The sequence below is a fragment of the Macrobrachium rosenbergii genome, chromosome 52 (genome assembly GCF_040412425.1).
Source record: "Macrobrachium rosenbergii isolate ZJJX-2024 chromosome 52, ASM4041242v1, whole genome shotgun sequence".
NCBI lineage: Eukaryota > Metazoa > Arthropoda > Malacostraca > Decapoda > Palaemonidae > Macrobrachium > Macrobrachium rosenbergii.
In genome coordinates, this window is record NC_089792.1 from 15,771,921 (window position 1) to 15,794,059 (window position 22,139).

The 22,139-nt window shown below is 35.0% G+C and overlaps 1 protein-coding gene across 1 annotated transcript in view; it reads left to right on the plus strand.

Annotated features, from left to right (window-relative positions):
• The window catches only part of LOC136833714 (uncharacterized), a 40,298-nt gene extending 19,680 nt beyond the window's left edge, over positions 1–20,618 (plus strand). Inside the window, exons 2-6 of the mRNA XM_067095924.1 lie at positions 5,029–5,194; positions 11,253–11,390; positions 13,511–13,704; positions 16,903–17,013; positions 18,983–20,618. Coding sequence (XP_066952025.1) covers positions 5,048–5,194; positions 11,253–11,390; positions 13,511–13,704; positions 16,903–17,013; positions 18,983–19,052 — 660 coding nt within the window. The 5' untranslated portion in view covers positions 5,029–5,047 and the 3' untranslated portion in view covers positions 19,053–20,618. The remainder of the gene's footprint in view (positions 1–5,028; positions 5,195–11,252; positions 11,391–13,510; positions 13,705–16,902; positions 17,014–18,982) is intronic.
• The last annotated feature ends 1,521 nt before the right edge of the window (positions 20,619–22,139 follow it).

Consider the following 22,139-nt stretch of genomic DNA (forward strand, 5'->3'; position numbering starts at 1 on the left):
ACCAACTGTACCACCATAAACGCACACAGGGTCAGACACCTACACCTACACAGACACTCAAACATACATACACATACACACACACACATATATATATATATACACAAACACACACACACACCTTATAATAATCGATTATATATATATATATATATATATATATATATCTATATACACTTTAGTCAGTGCTATACCTTTGGTACACAGACGAAGTTTTTGTGACAGTCCCTGGCCTTTTATGCATCAACAGCCTTAAAATAACCCCATCTAATGATCCAGGTCTTAAATTCACTACGGACTTCGGCAGAGCCTGAACCCCTTCTTTTCTAGATACTCAGGACAGCTAGGGTGTTGCAAGGTGAGTTACCAGTGTGCCAATGAACCCTGGGATGTATCGGAAGGACATTAATTAATGAATGGATGAAAAATTACCCCAACACTGTTATTAATCCCCATATCATTAGAACCGTTCCTCAATGTTCTAATCAGGTCGCCACCAACCAGAAAGTAAACAAGATGATAGATAACAGCAGCTTTCAAAAGGGAGCTTTAGAAACGGTGTGAAGGAGAGAACCAGTAGACAAAATTTGTCTACTCTACAGGAACAGTGTGAGTACAAAATATAAAATCCATCAGTAAGCCATCAAGAATAATTTGCGAAAGAATATAAACCCGTATATGTATCTATCAAAATCGACGTTTTCAGTTCCTACAACCAACGTAAGGACTTCTCAACCTCACCTTGGTCACTGATTGCCCATTTAGATCTTGATTATTCCACTCCTTGAGGGCATACATGGCAATAAACTTTTATCACTCTGCCTAATCAACTTCCATTAGGTAAGGGGCTGAGCTGGCATCTACAAAGCCGGCTTAATCCAAAGCAGCCACCAACCAACCATTTCCAGTCATTTTGCTCTGAAGATGTTTGTACCGGAGGCGAAAGGAGTCGAGTGTACTATACGTTCCGCTGAAATATTACGGGTATTGCTTCCCGTGTCCCTCCTGTTCTCCAACGTACAGTACTTGGGTCAAATTATAGCGTATCAGTAGGAGAAAGAAAAACTACGGAAATTAAAAAACCAATACAAAAACTGAATGCCATATCTATTTTAAAGGCATACATCTATCTATCTATCAATCTTCCTACCTGTCTATGCATGCATACAGACACACATATCTATATATAAAATATATATACATATACGTACATACATACATATCTATCTATATATATATATATATATATATATATATATATATATATATATATATAATATATATATATATATATATATATATATATATAAAGATATATATATATACATATATATATATATATAATGACAAATGTCAGGAGGAAAGAGTGAAACAACGGAGTAGTTTCACTCTTTCCTTCGTGGCATTTGCCTTTATTTATACACATCACGTTCCAATTTTCGATTCAATTATATATATATATATACATATACTATATATATATATTATATATATATCATATGTATATATATACTATATATATCTTATGTCACGGGAAGCAAAACGTTATACAAAATATAATCTGAGTATCTGGCCATAAAGGAATGGAAATGCCGAAGTACGAGATCTTTCGCCTTTATTTTTAAGCAAACTGTCCACAAGAAGAAAAGAAAATTACACAATGAAACGGTTTTACCGTCAAATACAACAAAAGCAAGAAGGATTTACGACCATTAAGGAGAGGTCAGGCATCACTAGATGAGAAAAAGCTGCCTTGGACAACATAAGAAAGGAAAAACAGACTCATGCTATCATCATTATCCCCAAGAATTTTTGTTGACATTCTTTAGATTCGGTTTCAGATCATCTTCGAACATTTAATACAAAATTATGCCAAGAAAAAATATTAATTAGATTATTATTATTATTATTATTATTATTATTATTATTATTATTATTATTAACTAACTTTATTAACGTACATTCTAAAGGGTTTCTAGAAACATTGTTATTACTATAATTGGATTAATTATTCCTTAGCGACTTTTCATTCAAGTGTGTAAAAACCGAATTAATCATTTGGCATTAATCATTTAGAAACAAAAACAAAACAGAGTGGCGACATAAATTGGAAATTGTGTTTGTGTGTTATATACTGTATGTATATATATATATATATATATATATATATATATATATATATATATATATATATATATATATATATATATATATATATATATATATATATATATATATATATATATATATATAGAGAGAGAGAGAGAGAGAGAGAGAGAGAGAGAGAGAGAGAGTGTTTCTTGTTTTTAAAAAAGAAATAAAATTTATTTTATACTGAGAGGACACAGAGAGAGAGAGAGAGAGAGAGAGGGAGAGAGAGGAGAGAGAGAGAGAGAGAGGGGGTTTAAACCGGCAAACATACAGAGAGAGAGAGAGAGCGCCAAATCAATACAACAAACACCACACACATACAAAGTGAATGTGTAACAAACAAAAAACATACAAACAAAAACGAAAAAGAAGTCACGTCAGTCACCGGCGTAGAAAATCAGCTGGTCTAGACCTCACGGCGAACAGCAGGCCATAAGGTGGAGTTGCTGTACACCGAACGATGGTCGCACCCGGAGTCACAGGAAACTATAATATCTTGCGTTACTTTTTTTTGATAATTCTCCAAGCGTTTTTCTGTGGCTTTTAATTTTATATACTCCTTTCCTTATTTTAGTGTTTTATCTATCATTGGAACTTATATTCAACTATAATAATTAAAAATGATGGTTGATTAAGCACGATAAAGGATCTGAGGGTTTTCTTTACAGTTTATTGTTTAAATATCGGTTATTTCTTTTCTTTTATTAATCATCTTTCGATCAATTACTGTTTCATGAATGATTCAAGCCTTAATTGCAGTTTTTTTTACAAGTCTACTCGCTTGAACTGTCTAAATCCCCTTTAAATATATTTCGCACAAAAAACCACATTATCCTAACTTTCCTGAAACACACGTATCGATCACTCGCCATGCTGTCTTGCATAAGTGAATCCCTCGCCATGTTGTCCTACATATGTGAATCCACCTACATATGTGAATCACTCGCCATGTTGCCCTATTTATGTGAATCCTCGCCATGTTGTCCAAAATACGTGAATCACTCGCCATTATCATAAAGATTATCGCAAAGATTACCGTTATGAAACTATTGAATATAATTTCATTTAAAATGTATAATTTCATTTGTACCGTATTTATGATCATTTCGGGTAACTCGTGAATTATGAAGGAAAAGTATTTATTAATATTCCGAATGTTCTATTTCTTTATTTGCTTCCTTGTTTTGAAATAAAATAATTTTAATACAGTGAGAATTATGAGGATATTCAGTTATTCTTCTATCTTTTTTCATAAAAGGTACATGAACTTGCTTTTCTAAACTCACGTGACACTCTTATACAGTGCCAAGTTGCAATGTCATCACTTCCTTTGAAACAGCCGACATCACAAACATCATCATCATCAGACTTCACAGGAAAAAAAAAAAAACTGAGAAATTTATTTATCAGTATTTATCAAGTATATCTGGGTTTGTTCCCCTGCTCTCGGTCTCAACAGCATGCAGAATGTAATTTGAATATATCGTGCACACACACGACAAATATAGTTTACGAGCGAGCGCGCCTTATAGGTAGGCTACCGATTATTGAAAAGAAAATGGATGTAAACATGTTTGTTGCAACTCATTTTCCAATTGTATGAAATCTTTACTGACTACTTTTTTTCGCACTTTCTTGACCTCTCGTGTGCCAAGGTCTTCTAATACCCTTAGTCTGGCAAAAGTCACTCAACCTATTTTTCTCTACAAAGTCCTTCCTTTCTTTCTTTGATTACGGCAAATGCTTAATTTAAACTAGAAATATACGATTTCTTTGATGCACCCACTCCTTTAATTGATCATTAATATGGCAGCATACACAGTTTATAACAAACTTGAAGGCTCCAATACCATCAGAATAACAGCAATAGCTCTCTCTCTCTCTCTCTCTCTCTCTCTCTCTCTCTCTCTCTCTCTCTCTCTCTCTCTCTCTCTCTATTCAATTAATCAGGTGTTACCTTATGCAACAAAATGAGAAACTGCACTAAATAATGATATCATCAGCTGATAATTCAAGTACAATTTTTAAACGTACCACAAAAGGATGATAAATGTACAAAACCGCACAATAACAAAAACGAAGTTCAGACCGAAACGCTTTCATTTCTGGAAAAGAAAAGGGGAACCCTCGTTTTTTTTCGTGTATTGCTGTAACCTAAAGGAACAGACACGAAACCTTTATATCGTGGCAAATGAAGGATTGATTTCCTCGTGAGGGAAGGAAGTAAAACTAAAAACGTAAATTCTACCGAAGTGGTTCTTTTGCTAGCTCCTCCCAGAAGCCTTGTTTCAATCGAACCTGATGGTGTATCAGAGGTTGACAACTGTTCGGTGATGACAAGATGACAGTTTTTTCATGTAAAATGTTGAAAGAATAAGGACGGGGTAACTTTACTAAAAATGGGAAAACAATTGCGAATCATTTGCTAAGGTAGGTATAATTGATAGTAATCATCATCTTGATTATATATATGTAAATATAACTCTATCTCTCTTTCTCTCTTTATATATATATATATATATATATATATATATATATATATATATATATATATATATTGTATGTATATATATATATATATATATATACATATGAAAAAAACCATAAAAGCCTCTTTTATCTTTATCAACATTCTTATAAGTCCCCCACTGGCTCACTGCATTCTTTTCAAAACAGGTAAAATGACCATTGTATACTGAATAAAACAGCAGCAGTATACACCGAATGAAATAATTTTTTCAATTACAAACCACCTGTAAGTTGACAGTAACTGATATTTTTTCACAGTAACCCAGTATCAAGCATATATTGCAATGAATTTCTACCGCATAACCTGACAGTAATAATTTAACAATGTCTTCTTTTTCTCTTGAACAGGAGCAAGACACCGACAAAAATGCATCAGAAGGTCATCATATTCTTCGTAGGTATCGTCCTACCTATGGTGTCTTCCTTCATCACTTACACCTTTATATCAATGGGAAACAGTGCCCTCCAAGTAGACGAGACAGGAGCTCTTCTGATCATACTTGCTCTCATCAAGGTGAGAGAGAGAGAGAGAGAGAGAGAGAGAGAGAGAGAGAGAGAGAGAGAGAGAGAGAGAGAGAGAGAGAGAGAAACTATCATACTTGTGACGAGGAGAGAGAGAGAGAGAGAGAGAGAAAAAAACTATCATACTTGTGACAGAGAGAGAGAGAGAGAGAGAGAGAGAGAGAGAGAGAGAGAGAGAGAGAGAGAGAGAAATTGAGAGAGAGAGAGAGAGAGAGAGAGAGAGAGAGAGAGAGAGAGAGAGAAAACTATCATACTTGTGATGAGAGAGAGAGAGAGAGAGAGAGAGAAAAACTCATCATACTTGTGACAAGAGAGAGAGAGAGAGAGAGAGAGAGAGAGAGCTAGAGAGAGAGAGAGAGAGAGAGCTACTTACTTGTGAAGCTGCTCCATCGAAACACTGAAGTCAACTTGCGGTTGTGAGGTAGCCTATTGATCCACAGAGATCCTTTTTTTGTCTTCCTCCCCCTAAAGGAGGCTTGTTAGTTTTTTTCTTTTCGTACATTTCGTGTAATTAAAACTTGTGCGGATAGACCACACCACAAAGACGGAAACCGAACACGTCTGAAAAAAATTCAGGGGAAGGATGCTCATCTCTGGTCATATCATCCCTCATACCAAAGTCATTATTACTCTGGTTCCTAGCTTATTTTTCCATGCTGACAACTTTGCTAAGTAAATATCTAACTTGGCAAAAGAATGCTCATTCAAAGGCTTCTGTGGTAGACATTGTTATTAAGGACTGCACCCACGTATTACAATATCATGAAAATAATGAGAAAATTAGAGTTCAGTAATACACATTTTTCTGAAAAAAAAAAAAAAAAAAAAAAAAAAAAAAAAAAAGCTCAAGCAAATGATTCTACAACATAAGTTTTCAATTGAAGTGAATCACATGAAGGGAAATTTTCTGTAGAATCTAATGATATCCATAGTATTTCATTACACCATTTCCTTTCACACTCATTACTCAACGAGCTCTATATATCTCACAGCAGCAATTGAATGACTGTATCCTTTTCCAAAATCATTCTAAAAAATGAGATTCGTTGATTTCAGCAAGAGAGGTTGGTGGTTTTGAAATAAACTGTATATATTAATTCTAATAAAATTTCTTCTGGATTTTCAGAGTAAAAGATCCTATACAATTTCTTGCAATTCTTGGGTTCTTCAATGCCATTATAAAACGGCATGTAATATTTTTTTTACATGGGATCCAAGGGAACAAGAGTAATGTGACTTGAAGAATCATATAAGACACCCTGGCCACTCTTTAAATCCGTGATCTTCCTCTTGCAGGACAGCATTACTGCAATTGACTACTCTAATATTTTAAGAACGTCACTCATTCTCCAGCAGGAAGCGTATTCTGCCAACATGGAACTCTAGTCTATACTGCCTATTTTATATATTGTATAGATGGGTTTCAGGGGGTTTAAGCAAAATATAATCCTGTTTTTCGCAATTTTGTACTCTATAAAAAGCAATTTTTGATAAATGAGACAAATCATGCCGATACTGACCCCAAACAAAACTTGATTTTTGGTCCTTGCCCGAGAATTCTCTCAAATATCTGACATGATGTAAATAATCACAATAATCGTTTTTTTTAAAACATCCCATTTACTTCTTCATGCTACTTTGGAACGTAACAAGCAGAGACCAAAGGTAATTCAGTCACCCACTGGGAGAATTTTTCAAACGATACGATAATATATATATATATATATATATATATATATATATATATATATATATATATATATATATATATATATATATATATGTCTGTGTGTCTGGGTTTGTGTGTGAGTGCAATCATTCAATTACTGCAGTCTATTTAATTCGATATACTGAGAAATTTGTGAAAGGGTCAAATGTAGAAGAAAGCAGGACTTCATAAAATTAAGTGAAGTGGGTAAAGAGCCTCCGAATACGGCAGCATCTTGAGCCACGCTCAACTATACGAGTGTCCTTTTTCGGAAAATGAACCGATCCTCAGAAGTTTTTATGACTCAAAAAATATGGCACCTCCTGCGAGAAATGGAGTCCCATCAAAGGAAGCCAATAAGAAAAAAAAAATACTTTTAAAACTATCCAAGAAAGAGAGGAAAGAAAAAATAAATGGGAATCATAGACGACGACACGAAACTCCGTCGTGAGGTAGGAAAGTAAAAAAATGATAGGAAAGTAGAAAAAAAGACGGAAATAGAAAAAAACCCAATCAGAATCACCCACCATGATAAGGGAAGAAAAAAAAAATATATATATATATATTTCAAAGAGGGAGAGAGAGACGGAGACATGGAGAGATCAATTATTCATAGGAATAAAAAATTAATGATTTTGTTTTTTGCCTGTGACATATCAAAAGACGAGGATAGTGAAAGACAATTTTTTGACCATCATGGTTAATGGGAAAGGGAATAGCCAGAGAGAGAGAGAGAGAGAGAGAGAGAGAGAGAGAGAGAGAGAGAGAGAGAGAGAAGAGAGAGTTTCCTATTTAGATAGAATAAAAATATCTAGCACTAAATCGATGTCTATAGTAAGGAATTGCCTAAGGACTTCAGGAACTCACTACATAACACACAAATCTTATTATTCTTGAGATTATATCTATAACATAATCAAATCACTACTGTGACTAGTATCCCTTACTCAAACATTTCAAACAAAATAGTATCACTAATGGATGTTATATATATAATATATATATATATATATATATATATACATATATATATATATATATATATATATATATATATATATATATATATATATATATATATATATATATATATATATATATATATATATATATATTTATAACATATATATACACATCACATCAAGACCAGCCAGTGTCGTCCCATTAAATTTAATAAGTTGAATGTCGTATGACAGGACCTAACACACTCTCTCTCTCTCTCTCTCTCTCTCTCTCTCTCTCTCTCTCTCTCTCTCTCTCAAGATTTACATAGCAGAATTTGTCTTTTTTCTTTTCTTAATTCCTTACTTCGGACTTGAAGGGTACCATTAAGCACACAGAGATTTATGGATAAGTAGAAGTTTCCAACAGTGGCATTTAGTGACCGAAATGAGTCTGCTTTATTAGTTACAAAGAATTATACAGCTTGCTATGAAGAATGTGCACTCGAGGTAACTCCTTAAACATGTACATTCGTTACCAATAAACAGTTGCTTTTGGAGATCACGTTAAATATCCCCAGCCGATAACACTACACCCTGTGATGGGTGCCAAGCAGCATGAGCAGCTAATCACGACTAGCTCCAATGACGTCGGCTGCAGATATTTACCGTCAGCTAAGAAAAAAAAAAATAACAAATGTGTTTCAGTTTTCGTAACTAAATGAAGATCATCTGCTCCTCACTGAGAGAGAGAGAGAGAGAGAGAGAGAGAGAGAGAGAGAGAGAGAGAGCTGTCACTGTATAGGAAGTGTGTCGCAAAAATAAATCAAAGAGTAATGTATCATAAAATCGTTTTCAAATGACAAAAGCTCAAAAAACTTCATGGAATCGAAAAATAAAATTTATCAAAAGTTAAAAAGAAAAAGAAAGAAATAAACAACATTAGCACTGCAACACGCCTAAAATTATCATTAGAAATTGTAATAATAAAAAAATGATGATGAAAGGCAGAAAAAAGATGAAAAAAAAAAATAATAATCTCCGCCTCTAATCTCCTTCCAGCTATTTCCAGGAAAATCATCGAGGCAGGATGATGCATCTGGATTTTTTCTTCCTCTATTTTTTGGGGTGATCCGGCCAAAAGGAACAAAAGGAAGTGAAGGGTGTCGGAAATTATCTGCAAACTGAAGGAAGACCAGATTTCAGTGCTGTATTTACACTATTTATGCATATGTTTTCCACCATACGAATACAGTGAGCAAGCACGTAGTCCCAATCCCTGTAAGCAAAAGAGAATACATACATATATGGATACTTGCACATATACACACACACACACATATATATATATTATATATATATATATATATATATATATATATATATGTATATATATATATACTGTATGTTTATAATCATCACCACAGGTGGACAAAAGAGAGTGTGTGTAGGTCCTGACCAGCTTCGGCTTTATTGCTAAGTCGAAACCGGTCAAGACCTACACCCAGTCTCATATTTTATCATTTATTTTTTCACATATACACACACATACACACACACACACATATATATATATATATATATATATATATATATATATATATGTGTGTATATATATATATATATATATATATATATATATATATATATATATATATATATATATATATATATATATATATAAAAAGCAAGTAACGCGTCGTTGGAAACGATGCTGAGTGATGATAATGTTTTGCGTGTGTGTGTGTGTGTGTGTGTGTGTGTGTGTGTGTGTGCGTGCGCGCGCGCATCAGAGTCATAAGTGGGCTTTTATTTGTATTGCTCTGTACTGACACAATTACACCGTTTCCGTGTGGCAGAATACGTTTAAATCCTTCAGGTATCCACAAGCTTATTTGGGGGAATGAAAAAATATATGACCAACAGTATTAAAAAAAGGGTTTAAAATAAATCTAAGAGTTTATACCAACGATGAATTGCGTAGTAAAATCTCTTCAAAAACAGCGATATAAATATAACCACAGAAAACGAAACCTAATATTTAATCTGCTACTGGGGCGAGCCACAAACGTCTCCATGACCGAAGGACAAGGAAAAAACATTAATGGCGACAGTCCTGACGGAAGCCCTCATTACCAGCATTATTTTGTATGAGATGCTATAATGGTGAAGACCGAGGCCGGGGAAGAGACATAAGAACCTGCTAATTTTGATCAATAGTGGTACGAATGTACAACGCTAATCTCATCCTTAGTAACAATTATTAACACCATTATGATGTTCCTTAGCTAATAAACCTTAAATTCGTACACACAAAAACCTGAACACAAATCATTCATAATAGTTTTTCTCAGGTTAACCTGTCAGAGGGATAGGCGTGGAAAACAGCATCACCATTTTAGTTGTAACTGAAACCAGTGAAATGAATCCTCGTACTATCTCAGTTGCTTTACATTAACTGTACAATCAATAATTTTATAATTGAAAAATAATCATTTGAAACATTTCGTTAAATTTTTCATTTTGTCTCCCAGCCCACGCCATATCACAAGAATGGTCACAATATCAGGTGCATACATTTCTACATCTACAAGTATATCTTGTTAATCCATTTACTTCCCATTTCTTTCCCAAATCTAGGTTCATAACGAGCCATCAAAGACCTATAATGCAATTCTTTTTCAGGCGGTGGCATTTTGAGATATCATTTTTAATGTCCAACCCCATACAGTTTTCTTTAATGGAAAATATTTTCTCATCTTCCCGACAGCAAATTCCTGAGATATATGCTAGTATTGCACCAGCCCTGGTTTTGTTTGCCATTCCCCTAGGTTAGGTTAGGTTTGATTAGATTAGTACTTCCAGAGTACTTTGAGTGTGGAAAACATAATGAGATTATTTTCAAGAAAATTCTATAGTCAATTTTTATGATATGGCGTCCCGCTTTTTTTAGGGAAAGGTCCCAGTACTCGGTTACATCTCGGGAAAATGCTTCAATGCACGCATATGAAATAACCATACAAACACAGAAAATAAATGTTTACAATTATGTAATCAGCATATACAAACCCATACACACAGACAGGGAGTAGTTCAGTGTTACGGTTTAATTCTACCAATGGAACGGTTTGAGCACCATGCGCTTTCAGTCTCAGACAAGCCGTTACCAATTCAATCAATTGCCAATGGAAAGCTGATCACACCTGTGCAGTGGCCAGCTTGTGAAGAGCGTGGGAAAGGGCGACAGTCTCCGAATCAATTAACTTGAGGTTGAATATGCAATGCTGCTCGGTTCACTAATCCTCTCTAACCAAACACCGTCATAAATTACTTTATGTTTTCGTAGTAAAATACAGAATAGAATCAGGACACTTTTAACCAAGTATTTCAATCTTCCTCAGCTGATGCTGATCAGTACCCAAGGGGTCTTTCCCATCGACATGAACAGCTTTTTCAAAGACCTCTGGAGTAGGCAGAAGAGGGAGCTGGAACCACACCCGAACGCCATCGCTTTATACGACAATAAAACGTTATACCAGGTAATTAGCAACTGTTTTGATACAACATCTGATTTCGTACTATTCCAACAGTGAAATTAATGCATTTACCGATAACAGATATGAATCGGAAGGCAAATTCCTTTTGATGCACCCCTTTACAAGCACGCACATACACACACATATATATTATATACATATACATATATATATATATATATATATATATATATATATATATATATATATATATATATATATATATATATATATATATATATACAAACTTTTGATGCTAATGACTGTGTTCAATTTTGTCTGTTATCTTATGTATAAACTCCTAAGCACTTTATTATTCAATTAAATACTAAACAAGCCTAAAGAGCTGTTACGATAATTCTCTCGTTTTCTTGAGTGTCAGGGTTAATAGTTTTCAAGGACCTGATTTTACTGAAACTTGTGGGCGGCAAGGCAGATTGCATAATCAGAAACCCTTTCACGTCAGTGATCCTTAAGCTGATTGATTTTCCTGATGCTTCCCTCATATCTTCGGTAAGATAACCATGGAAACTAAGCTGTTTGGATATTATATCGACCAACAATTTAAGAACTCCATACATTGCCCGAAAGACTCCACAAACACTGAAAACTATTAGACATATGCTAAAAAACAATTCCGCCTCCATGAAGGGTCTGTTAACAATAAGTGGCCCCAACCTACCCCAAAGACATCCTGCACCAATCTGAAAAAGGCCCAAAGGAACATCAACTTAAAAACCCTCGCACCAATCTGAATATCTGATTATGGTTCCCCGGCATCCAAGGCGAGACAAAAGTCAACCTTTCCCAAATTAAGCTTAGATGGGCTCTGGTTATAAAACCTCTTTGAATTTCAGAATTCTTAGAAAGGAACAACCTTCATCATGGACGGTGATATTTCTGATTACACGGTTTTAATTTACTTACATTGCCTTTTACTATCCAGGTCTCATTAACCTCATCACAAGAACAAGTGTACTATGTACTCACTGACTGAGGCAAAAGAACTGTTATAACAGTTGTATAAATTTGTTCAGCCCACTCTCCTGCACCACCAGATTATATATATATATATATATATATATATATATATATATATATATATATATATATATATATTATATAATATAATATAAAATATGTATATATTACTATAGATCACGTCGAGGATCGAACTCTCTCAGGTGGAAAGCAAGGGCGTTATCCACTAATCTAAAAGAAGTTGGAACCTGAGACAACTCTTTGAATTTCCTGAAGAACTGCTTGCATACCAGCATTTTCCCCAACTTCCCGACTAGCAATGACCCAAGCAAATCACTTCAAATAAGAACAACCCTGAATAACAGAAATAAATTCATCATGGATCGAACCAGTGATAAGGTGGAAAGCAAGGGCGTTATCAGCATATACTGTAACCTGAGTAACTGGCTTGTCACGTCCTATACCAGCCGAAGTTTCAAGTTTAATTTACTTTCATTCATTTTCCTTTTTTACTATGGCCTAGTGGATAACGCCTCATTAACCTCATCACAAGAACAAGTGTACTATGATTTCTACTCACTGACCGAATGAAATGTTGTCTAAAAGAACTTGGGGAAAACTTATAACAGTTGTATAAATTTGTTCAGCAGCAATGGGGTGGCATTCAAAACGTTACTTACACTGACTCGATCTGCATATATAAAATTTCATATATATTATATATATATATATATATATATATATATATATATATATATATATATATATATATATATATATATATATATATGTGTGTGTATGAGTGAAAGTATGCTCCCAATTGTGAACGCATACATAAATGCACATATACATATACACACACAAACACACACATAAATATATATATACATATACATATTATGCATACATACACATATAGACAAAGATTCACAATTTACTTGCATCCAACCACCCACTGTATATGAAGCCACAGCCCCAAAGAGGTCCCGTTGTTAGGTAACCAACTGGTTCTCAGCCACGTAAAATAAGTCTAATCCTTCGGGCCAGCCCTCTCTAGGAGAGCTGTTAATCAGCTCCTCAGTGGTCTGGTTAAACTTAATTTAGGACCCGTACTGAAATCCTCTTCTCTAACAACCCAACAGCATCCTGAGGTGGCGCTGATGCCGTGCACGAGGCGCTTCCTGTGCGAGATGGAGAACGCAGCCAAAACCAGCGACAAGTACCTGCCAAGGGGACCAGATGTTTCCTACGACACGAACCCAGACGAAGAAGTGGCTCCCGAGGAGGTCGACCCCTTGACTGAGATGCACATTGAAGCCATCAGAGCCTTGTTTAGGTTAGCAAATAGTCTGTTTCCCACTTTTCAGAAGGCAATTTAGGCAATTACAGGGTTACGAGTTTTGCGTGTCTGGACCGTGCAGTAGTCCAGGGATTTTCAATGCACTGCCATTTAGGAGTCCGCTTTATCTGTACGACTAATGCGTATGAATAAATAAATAAATAAATATATGTATATGTATATATATATATATATATATATATATATATATATATATATATATATATATATATATATATATATATATATATATATATATATTATTATTATTAAAGGAATAGGACCACATAAATGTTTTGCCACGAAAAGTGTCCTTTAACCGGTAAAACTTTAATGTTTTTTTTTTTTATTGTAGTCACTCCTCTAAAACGTAGCGTTGCTTTTCCCAACAGCACCTTAGAAGGCTAATGTCGTTGGTGCACCTCACGTGGTGCACTGTACGCGATAAAGAAGAGTGTTTGTAGTGTTCCTTCGGCTCCTAGCTGAATCCACTTTCTAGCCTTTCACTTCACCTAGATTCCCGCTTCCTTTCTTCAATCTCTCTGTCCAGCATCTCGAACTGTTAGTTCTTAGTGCAACTGTGGGGTTTCCTCCCACTTCCACATTTACATCCTTGTACTTAATCTCCTGTATTTTCAGGATCTATCTTGCTGTCCAGCCACTCCAACTCCCTCTGTTCACTGTCTAAAGCGCTGAAAGTGACCCATTGCTTGGTCTGACATACTAAATTTCGTAAATCGACCAGTCAATCCCTTCCCTACAAAAAATGTTGCTCAAACAAAGGGAATAAGATCTTCTATAAATTAACTGCAACAGTGTGTTTTGACCGGGTCGTCACAATCACACGGACCCTTCGTAATCTTAGATGAAAAGCTACTGCATCAATCACCTCTTGTCACCAAAAAGGGGTGCTTGCAGTTCCTTCCTATATGACATTTAGAAAACAAAAGACAGACGAAACTGTACAAAAGAGTCTGGTATTACTTGAACTGAAGGGATGGGCACATTAAACAATTAGTCAAATTCGCAACTGAATTTGAGAATACACAGACTATGAAGAAGTTTAATAAAGGCTCTGGAAATCCTTTCATTTCTACGTCCTCCTAAACAATTACAGTTTTCGATGGAAACTGTATTATTCACGATCCACTTACCTACGACAGTATATCCAATTCAGAAGATATCTATTTAGATGCATATACAGAAAGACACGCACACACACACACACACACACACACACACACACAAACACATATATATATATATATATATATATATATATATATATATATATATATATATATATATATATATATATATGCGTGTGTTTGTGTGTGTGTGCCACTCAACACACGTGAATTATTATTTCTCGCGTTGCTGTACTGTGTCCTCTTCAGGTAACATATAGTTTTCTTACACAGGAATAAAATGCTGATCATGGCCTAAACCTTCCCTTTTCTATTTTATATTCCTCAACGCAAGAAAGATAGGGAGAGAGAGAGAGAGAGGAAAATTCCAGACACTACAGCTCTTTAAAAAGTCCTGTGGATGTAAGCTTGGTGTTTCCGGTGTAAAATGTGAATTAAGCAACCGGTGAAGAGAGGCATTCGTAAAACAGGAAGTTGCATTCAGCATGAAAAGATTAGATGATAATGGCGGAAGGATTCCGTTACCTTGGAGCAATTTCTCTGGTTCTTTCACATACATGTATAATTCAAGCATCCAGACCTGTGTTCGACTTTTGCATGCATAAAGACCTATATCACATGCTACTCACACTCACTCACACATACACATCACACACACACACACACACACACGCTCACACACAAACACGCACGCGCACTCTCATATGCACATACAGTATAAGTACAATACATATGTGTATGTGTGTGTATATATATATATATATATATATATATATATATATATATATATATATATATATATATATATATATATATATATATATGTCATTATTATAACACCACTGTTAATTCAGAAAAAACTACCATCATTGGCTATTTTTATTGCTATCATTATCACAGTAACTGATCATGGTCACGTTCGGAGGTTTGTAATAAATAAAATCAATAGAACTGAAGGAAGAAGAACCACCTTGATATAAGAGGCAATAAACAGTGAAAGTAATATTCACAATGCGTAAACACCTCAGAAAAACAAGTGAGAAAAATATTTATGGATGAAGAGTTTATTCGTTAACTATCCTTTACCGCAATATGAATGATATTCATCACATCTGTGGAAAGAATACTTCAAGATGTTACACTTCAGGGAACTGCGGAATTTCAGGCTTTCAACCCATCCAGAAAATATTCTACAGCGCACAGAAAACTAATAATGTATCTTCAAAAAACATCAACCCTTCTTGTTTTAGAACTGCTTCAAACAGTCCTTTAAATAAAGTATATCATTTGAAAAAGAAAACAATGGGGAAATCAGCAGACTCTCGAACTTTCGATATAGAAAATATTGCTCTATAAGTACTGTATGGGAAAATACCGCCAGACAAGGAAAATTTAAAATCAGGCCATATTCTCACAACCTTCCATTTGGATATTGATCCTCTCCTCCGTCTAGAAAGAAAATCATCATCGCCATTTAATTCCTAAGGTTGCCTATTTAATGCTCCTGCTCTGAGCTTGAATTCTGGAATTTAGGGAATAAGCGTACCATGGGAAACAGTTGTGTTAAGAAATGAAACAGATAGGGGACAAAACATTCTCAAGTTTTTACACTGATTTAAGATACAAGGAAAACTTGATGGGCAACGAGAAAACATGAAATATCTTATTAGTTACGAAAAAAACAGCATAATTTTTTAGATGATCCTAGTCCTTTACAATACATACATACTTCGTACAGATACAAGCAAACTCCTAAATGACGTTGGGATTTCGTTTTCATTTCTAATATATATTTCAGTTTCTCAGAAATAAACTATAAAGGTATTGACAGAATTATCCAATACTTGATAATTCAAGACCAGGTAAGATTAATCACTATTTCCAACTCGTTTACGGTTATTCAGTCGTAAACGTAATTAACATTTCACTGGATTCACGTCCAGTTTGTAAACATGCAAATACTGAATTTCAAGAGAGAGAGAGAGAGAGAGAGAGAGAGAGAGAGAGAGATCATGAACTAACTCGACTTGTTCCCGTCTCCTTGCAGAGAAGATGACTCAACGGGTGACCTTTCGCCAAGATGCCAAAAAGCACTGGCGATCGTTGATGGCCTCACGGGGCCAGTCTGCGAAGAGGCCTACAGACTCTGCCCTGGAAGGTGAGGCGATTCCATTTACTTTTCATATTAGCATATCTTAGTCTTGATTTGATTTTACAAACTAGGAAGCTCAGGAACACCATCATTTGAAGCTCAGGAACACCATAAGGAGACATTCGTCTTGTCATTATGTGTCCTGAATTAATAGCAGTTTGGTAGAAAATAAATAATTTCAGTAGGTCGTAAAACATGTCGTCAACACAAGTCGGCAAGATATTGCATCCTTATCTCAAACAGGTTGAAAACAATTCAACGACAAGAGTACAGAAAGAACCTTTGACCAATGCTCGAAAAGCGCATGACGCTCTGGCTAGGAATACCAATAAGTCGTTAACTTGTATTCAACCCGTTTGCGAAGTGTTTGCTATAGGTTACCGACATGTTTTGCAGTAGCGTGGACGCACCCTTAAAATGAACTCGAAACCTTGACACAAAATAAGGACTTCAATATTTCATTACGTCTGCGCAAAAAAACTCTGGCAGGAAGTAAGCTAACAAAATTTCAGAACCTGAATGAGTCATTAGCAAAACTCGTCTTAAATATCTCGAGGAGAATTTTTAGATTAAGTGCGACTTATCTGTGACTGCATAATGGCTTTCACAAAAAACGTGTCAACTTTTCGTCTCGATGAAATTTTCACGACAAAGAATAAAATCCGTCTGAATATATTTTCGTCGATAAAAAAAACGTAATTACTCTGAAATAATAATTTTATAAATGTTGTAATAATTTTTATTTGATATAAATATAAACGGCAATAACTCATATATTAAATTAATACAGTGTACTGTAATAAATATTAAGAATAATATAAATTACCCCCAAAAAAAATATATTTTTTACATGCTTAAAAGCCATTCACGAATCATGCTTGCTGTCACTAGCATTTTCTAGTGATGGGCAATACTTATCACGACGGCTGTTACAAACTGCATTTTCTGATAACTTTGCCCGACATTTTCCTTTTACTGAATGACTGCGTTCGGTGCAATGAATGACATTTTTTGTAATTTTACTGTAATTCCATCGTTCATGAATGTGCCCAGCAATTTTCCTTTTCTTACAATGACGCAATATCACGGTTCTCAATATGCCTTGTCTTTTTTTGTGCGGAATTTTTATTGGTTATGACGCATGATCTAAGAACAGCATAATTTTGACAAGTTTTTGTACTTATTTATGACGAATCCACCTCTATATGATACCGTAATACAGTCAAATAGAAAGCCAAAAATAACAGAATAGCAACGCGTGATGCATCTCATGGCGACAGACCGGTGGCAGCCAAACTTCATTATGAATCTCTGGATATTCCGAGGTCAAGTAACGCGAATAACAATGAGCAACACATATCAAGATCACGAGGCAGCAGTGGCTGCTGCATTCCATCTGTAATGCGCTGGTGACCAATTAACTGACAGCCGATGACACTACAAGCTGTTTTGTTAGGACTCATTCTCAAACATCCTTTTTTTTACGGAATACTACGTTAGTACTGTACAACACAGCCACGTGCTGTGATGGCCACTATAACCTATTAGTTCTTCTGTCTCCCAATATCTTTGGACACCCATGTCACTGAAATCCTTGGAATAATTTTTAAAAAAGAGATTCTCCTTCAGTGATGGGATTCGAGCCCATTCTCGCTTGAAGACTGAGGTTAGTGGTTTAACCCGTTACAAAGCGGTTTTGGCTTGAGTCAACCAGGGATGGAATATCATTCTATCTATTTCCTTTTAGACTGATCAAAAAAAGACTTCCGGTGGAAAGTGTATCCAAAAATACTGGAGATTTGGAGACGCTAAGCGGTCATTGTTGCTATTAGAGTACACAAAACTGATGTGTGTGTGTGTGTGACCAAAAGACTAAAGCACAAGACTGGGAATTATTCATATTGTTACACTAAAAGAGAGAGAGAGAGAGAGAGAGAGAGAGAGAGAGAGAGACAATAACTTTCTTCCATTTTAGGTACACGTCATCGTTGGTATACAGGACCATTTTCGACGAGATGAATCTCGTCGTACACGACTACGACTGAGACCGACGGAGACAGAAATACTCCCTCACAAGGCCGAAACTGGACACAGTAAAACTTACGGCATACGCACCATGCTTATCAGTGACCAAAGGATACAGTTGTTATAAAACATTACCAATAATCAAACGCTGGCTTCGATCTGACATAGGACGAAAAAATGGACACATTTAAGAAATCCATCGGGAAATTGAAGAGATCGACAAAAATTATCACGATTTTGTTTTCAGTTATTTAGACTACTCTATTTATGACGCACCAAAATACAAAGGACTGATATCAGTACAAACACAGGTACTTGAAAACATCAGAGACTAATCATCCTTATAAGATTAGTTCCACATCTCTATGTATATTTCCACGGGAGTGAATCACCTGCATAGCCATGTACTCCCATCACTATGCATGGAGTGTAGCATGTTCGGAGAAAGATAATGACTTTACCAACAGCATTGACATTCAAAGATGCGCACGACACCTGACGCGACACCAGCACTGCTCAGGATCCCAGGCACCTGGTTTTGTATCATTAGGTTTCGTCCTTCAGACTGTAAGCATAAACCTTGGGGTATCATACATCTACTCTGACAAATTTATGAATACATAATAGCGTACATGGTTGTTCCATGTATTTGCATAAATCTACTTTCAATTATCATTAATGTATATTCCCCCGATGGCTGTATACCGATTCTGAATATTAATCTAAAACACAAAAATAGAAGCATCTTAGAATTCTCAGTCGTATCAAAGGTCTCATAACGACAACGTAATTACGAGAATATTATTTTGGAACCCACAAATACCGCAATGACGTTTCAGATGAAATGACACACTCATTCATTTCCTCTTAGAATTTGACGTGACTTATCAATTTAGCGTTCTAGATGGGGATGTCAGAACCCATGACTATTCTTTTGCTGAAGCGTTTCTACTATTCTATGTCCTCACATCTGATCGTCCATCCAATCATTCAAACTTCTACTTCAGTATTATCGACGTATGATATTTAATCTGTCAAGGTGGACGTAGATCGTGCATAAACTGCTATACTATATTAAGAGGTGAGAGCAACCTGAATGAAGTTTCGATTGAAAACGCATAGGGCAGTATACACGAGTATGTGGAAACATTAAATTTTGACAAATATATTTGTGAATAAACAAAAGGTGTAACACTCACCGTTCCGGATGGTCGACACATTTTGGATACTGCGCTGTGATGATCTGTAATAACAATATTAATAACAATATCAAACGAAAAGCAATCAAACAGTAACAAGCAAAAGTGCAATCTGACAGAATACATGAATTCACTTGTATGTGTTTAAAATCAAATCAGATTACAACGCGGTTAATGTACTATGAAAGTGCTGTTGGTACTATTTAGCTGTCGTTGGACCCAGACAATAAATTTCAACTAATTGCTTTGGATATCAATTAAATTCGTTCAAAACCAAATAAACGCTTTATTGTATGGCATAATTTTGAATTTGGAATTAACAGGCTATGAATTCTGATACGTTATCTGTCCCTCTTCCCTTTTGCGGTGGCTTCAAAAAAAAAAAAATGTAGGTCACTGTCATTGCTACATTCAACTTTTACTACAGTCTTTTATAAAGTACACACACACACACACACACACACACACACACACACACACACACACACACACACATATATATATATATATATATATATATATATATATATATATATATATATATATATATATATATATATATGCCTGCAAATTTCAGAGCAACAGCTCGAAGAACAATCCAAGGCAGGTGAGGAAAGGCAATGTCCTTATGCATTTTATTATGATATCCCGGCGTTTCACAACTCCTCATAGTTGCATTTTCTAGGCTGCAAACAGCGACCATGGCAATCAGTAAATTAATAAAATCAAAACCACAAATCAAAATTACAATAAAACGTTCAGAATAAAATTACTAAAACCTATCCTAAAGGAACAAGCAAAAGGCTGTGACAACCTACCAGGAAGGAAGCTAAAAACAAACTACTGTACTCGCATTGAGCATTACAAAAGAGAGAGAAAAAAAAACAAATAAATAAATAAACATATATATATATATACATACATATATATATATATATATATATATATATATATATATATATATATATATATATATATATATAATAATATTTGTATTATGTATTTACATGCAAGGAACGCACATCATCAAAATTGATAGCGCTGAATGTCGTACCGTACATTGCATATTTATATAAAACCACCACAAATGGTATGCGTAACTATACAGTATAAATAAAAGTGTAGCGTCCCACATCGACATTCATACACATGTATTTGCGCATTATTAACCCAATCAGGTATAACGAGAATCAAATAGGACTGCGCACACAAGGACAACAAATACGAATGCATGCAAGCACAGGGGTCGTGTCTTTAAGATGACAAATAGAGAAACGACGATAGCACAAAGAAAAGGGCGCTTAGTAATTAAGGACATAGAAAGAGATCAGAAGCAAAACTAGACCTGACTGAGACTTTGAGATACATCAAGGACTGAACCAATAAAGATTTATTGCTTGTAAATTTGATAAAGGAACACCATCATGACATCAAAAAACTGAAATGAAAATTATTAAATATTTTATTTACAGATTATTAGTACATAACTGTCCACAAATGTGCTATTTCTACTTGTTAACACCTTTATTTATTCTGTTTATGAGGTGTCGTCGTACTTATTTCTTTTAAACAACTCAGTGTATACTTAATTCATATATGAAATAGATGTGTGACTACATACAGTCTAAAGTCAAGTTTCGTATATCACAGACACTCAAAACTTTTCATTTCATGTTATCAACTTGTGTCTGAAATTAACTGCGAATATTCTAGACAATTTTGTATCATTATTTTATTATTCAAACAGTTTAACCAGACCACTGAGCTGACTATCAGCTCTCATAGGGATGGCCCGAAGGATTTGGATGAAACGCCAGGTCTGGGCCAGAGGCGCAGCACTGGGACCAAACAGGTCAGTCGGTATGGTGATGAATGAATGAAAATGAAGTTAAAAACTGCACAAAGGCA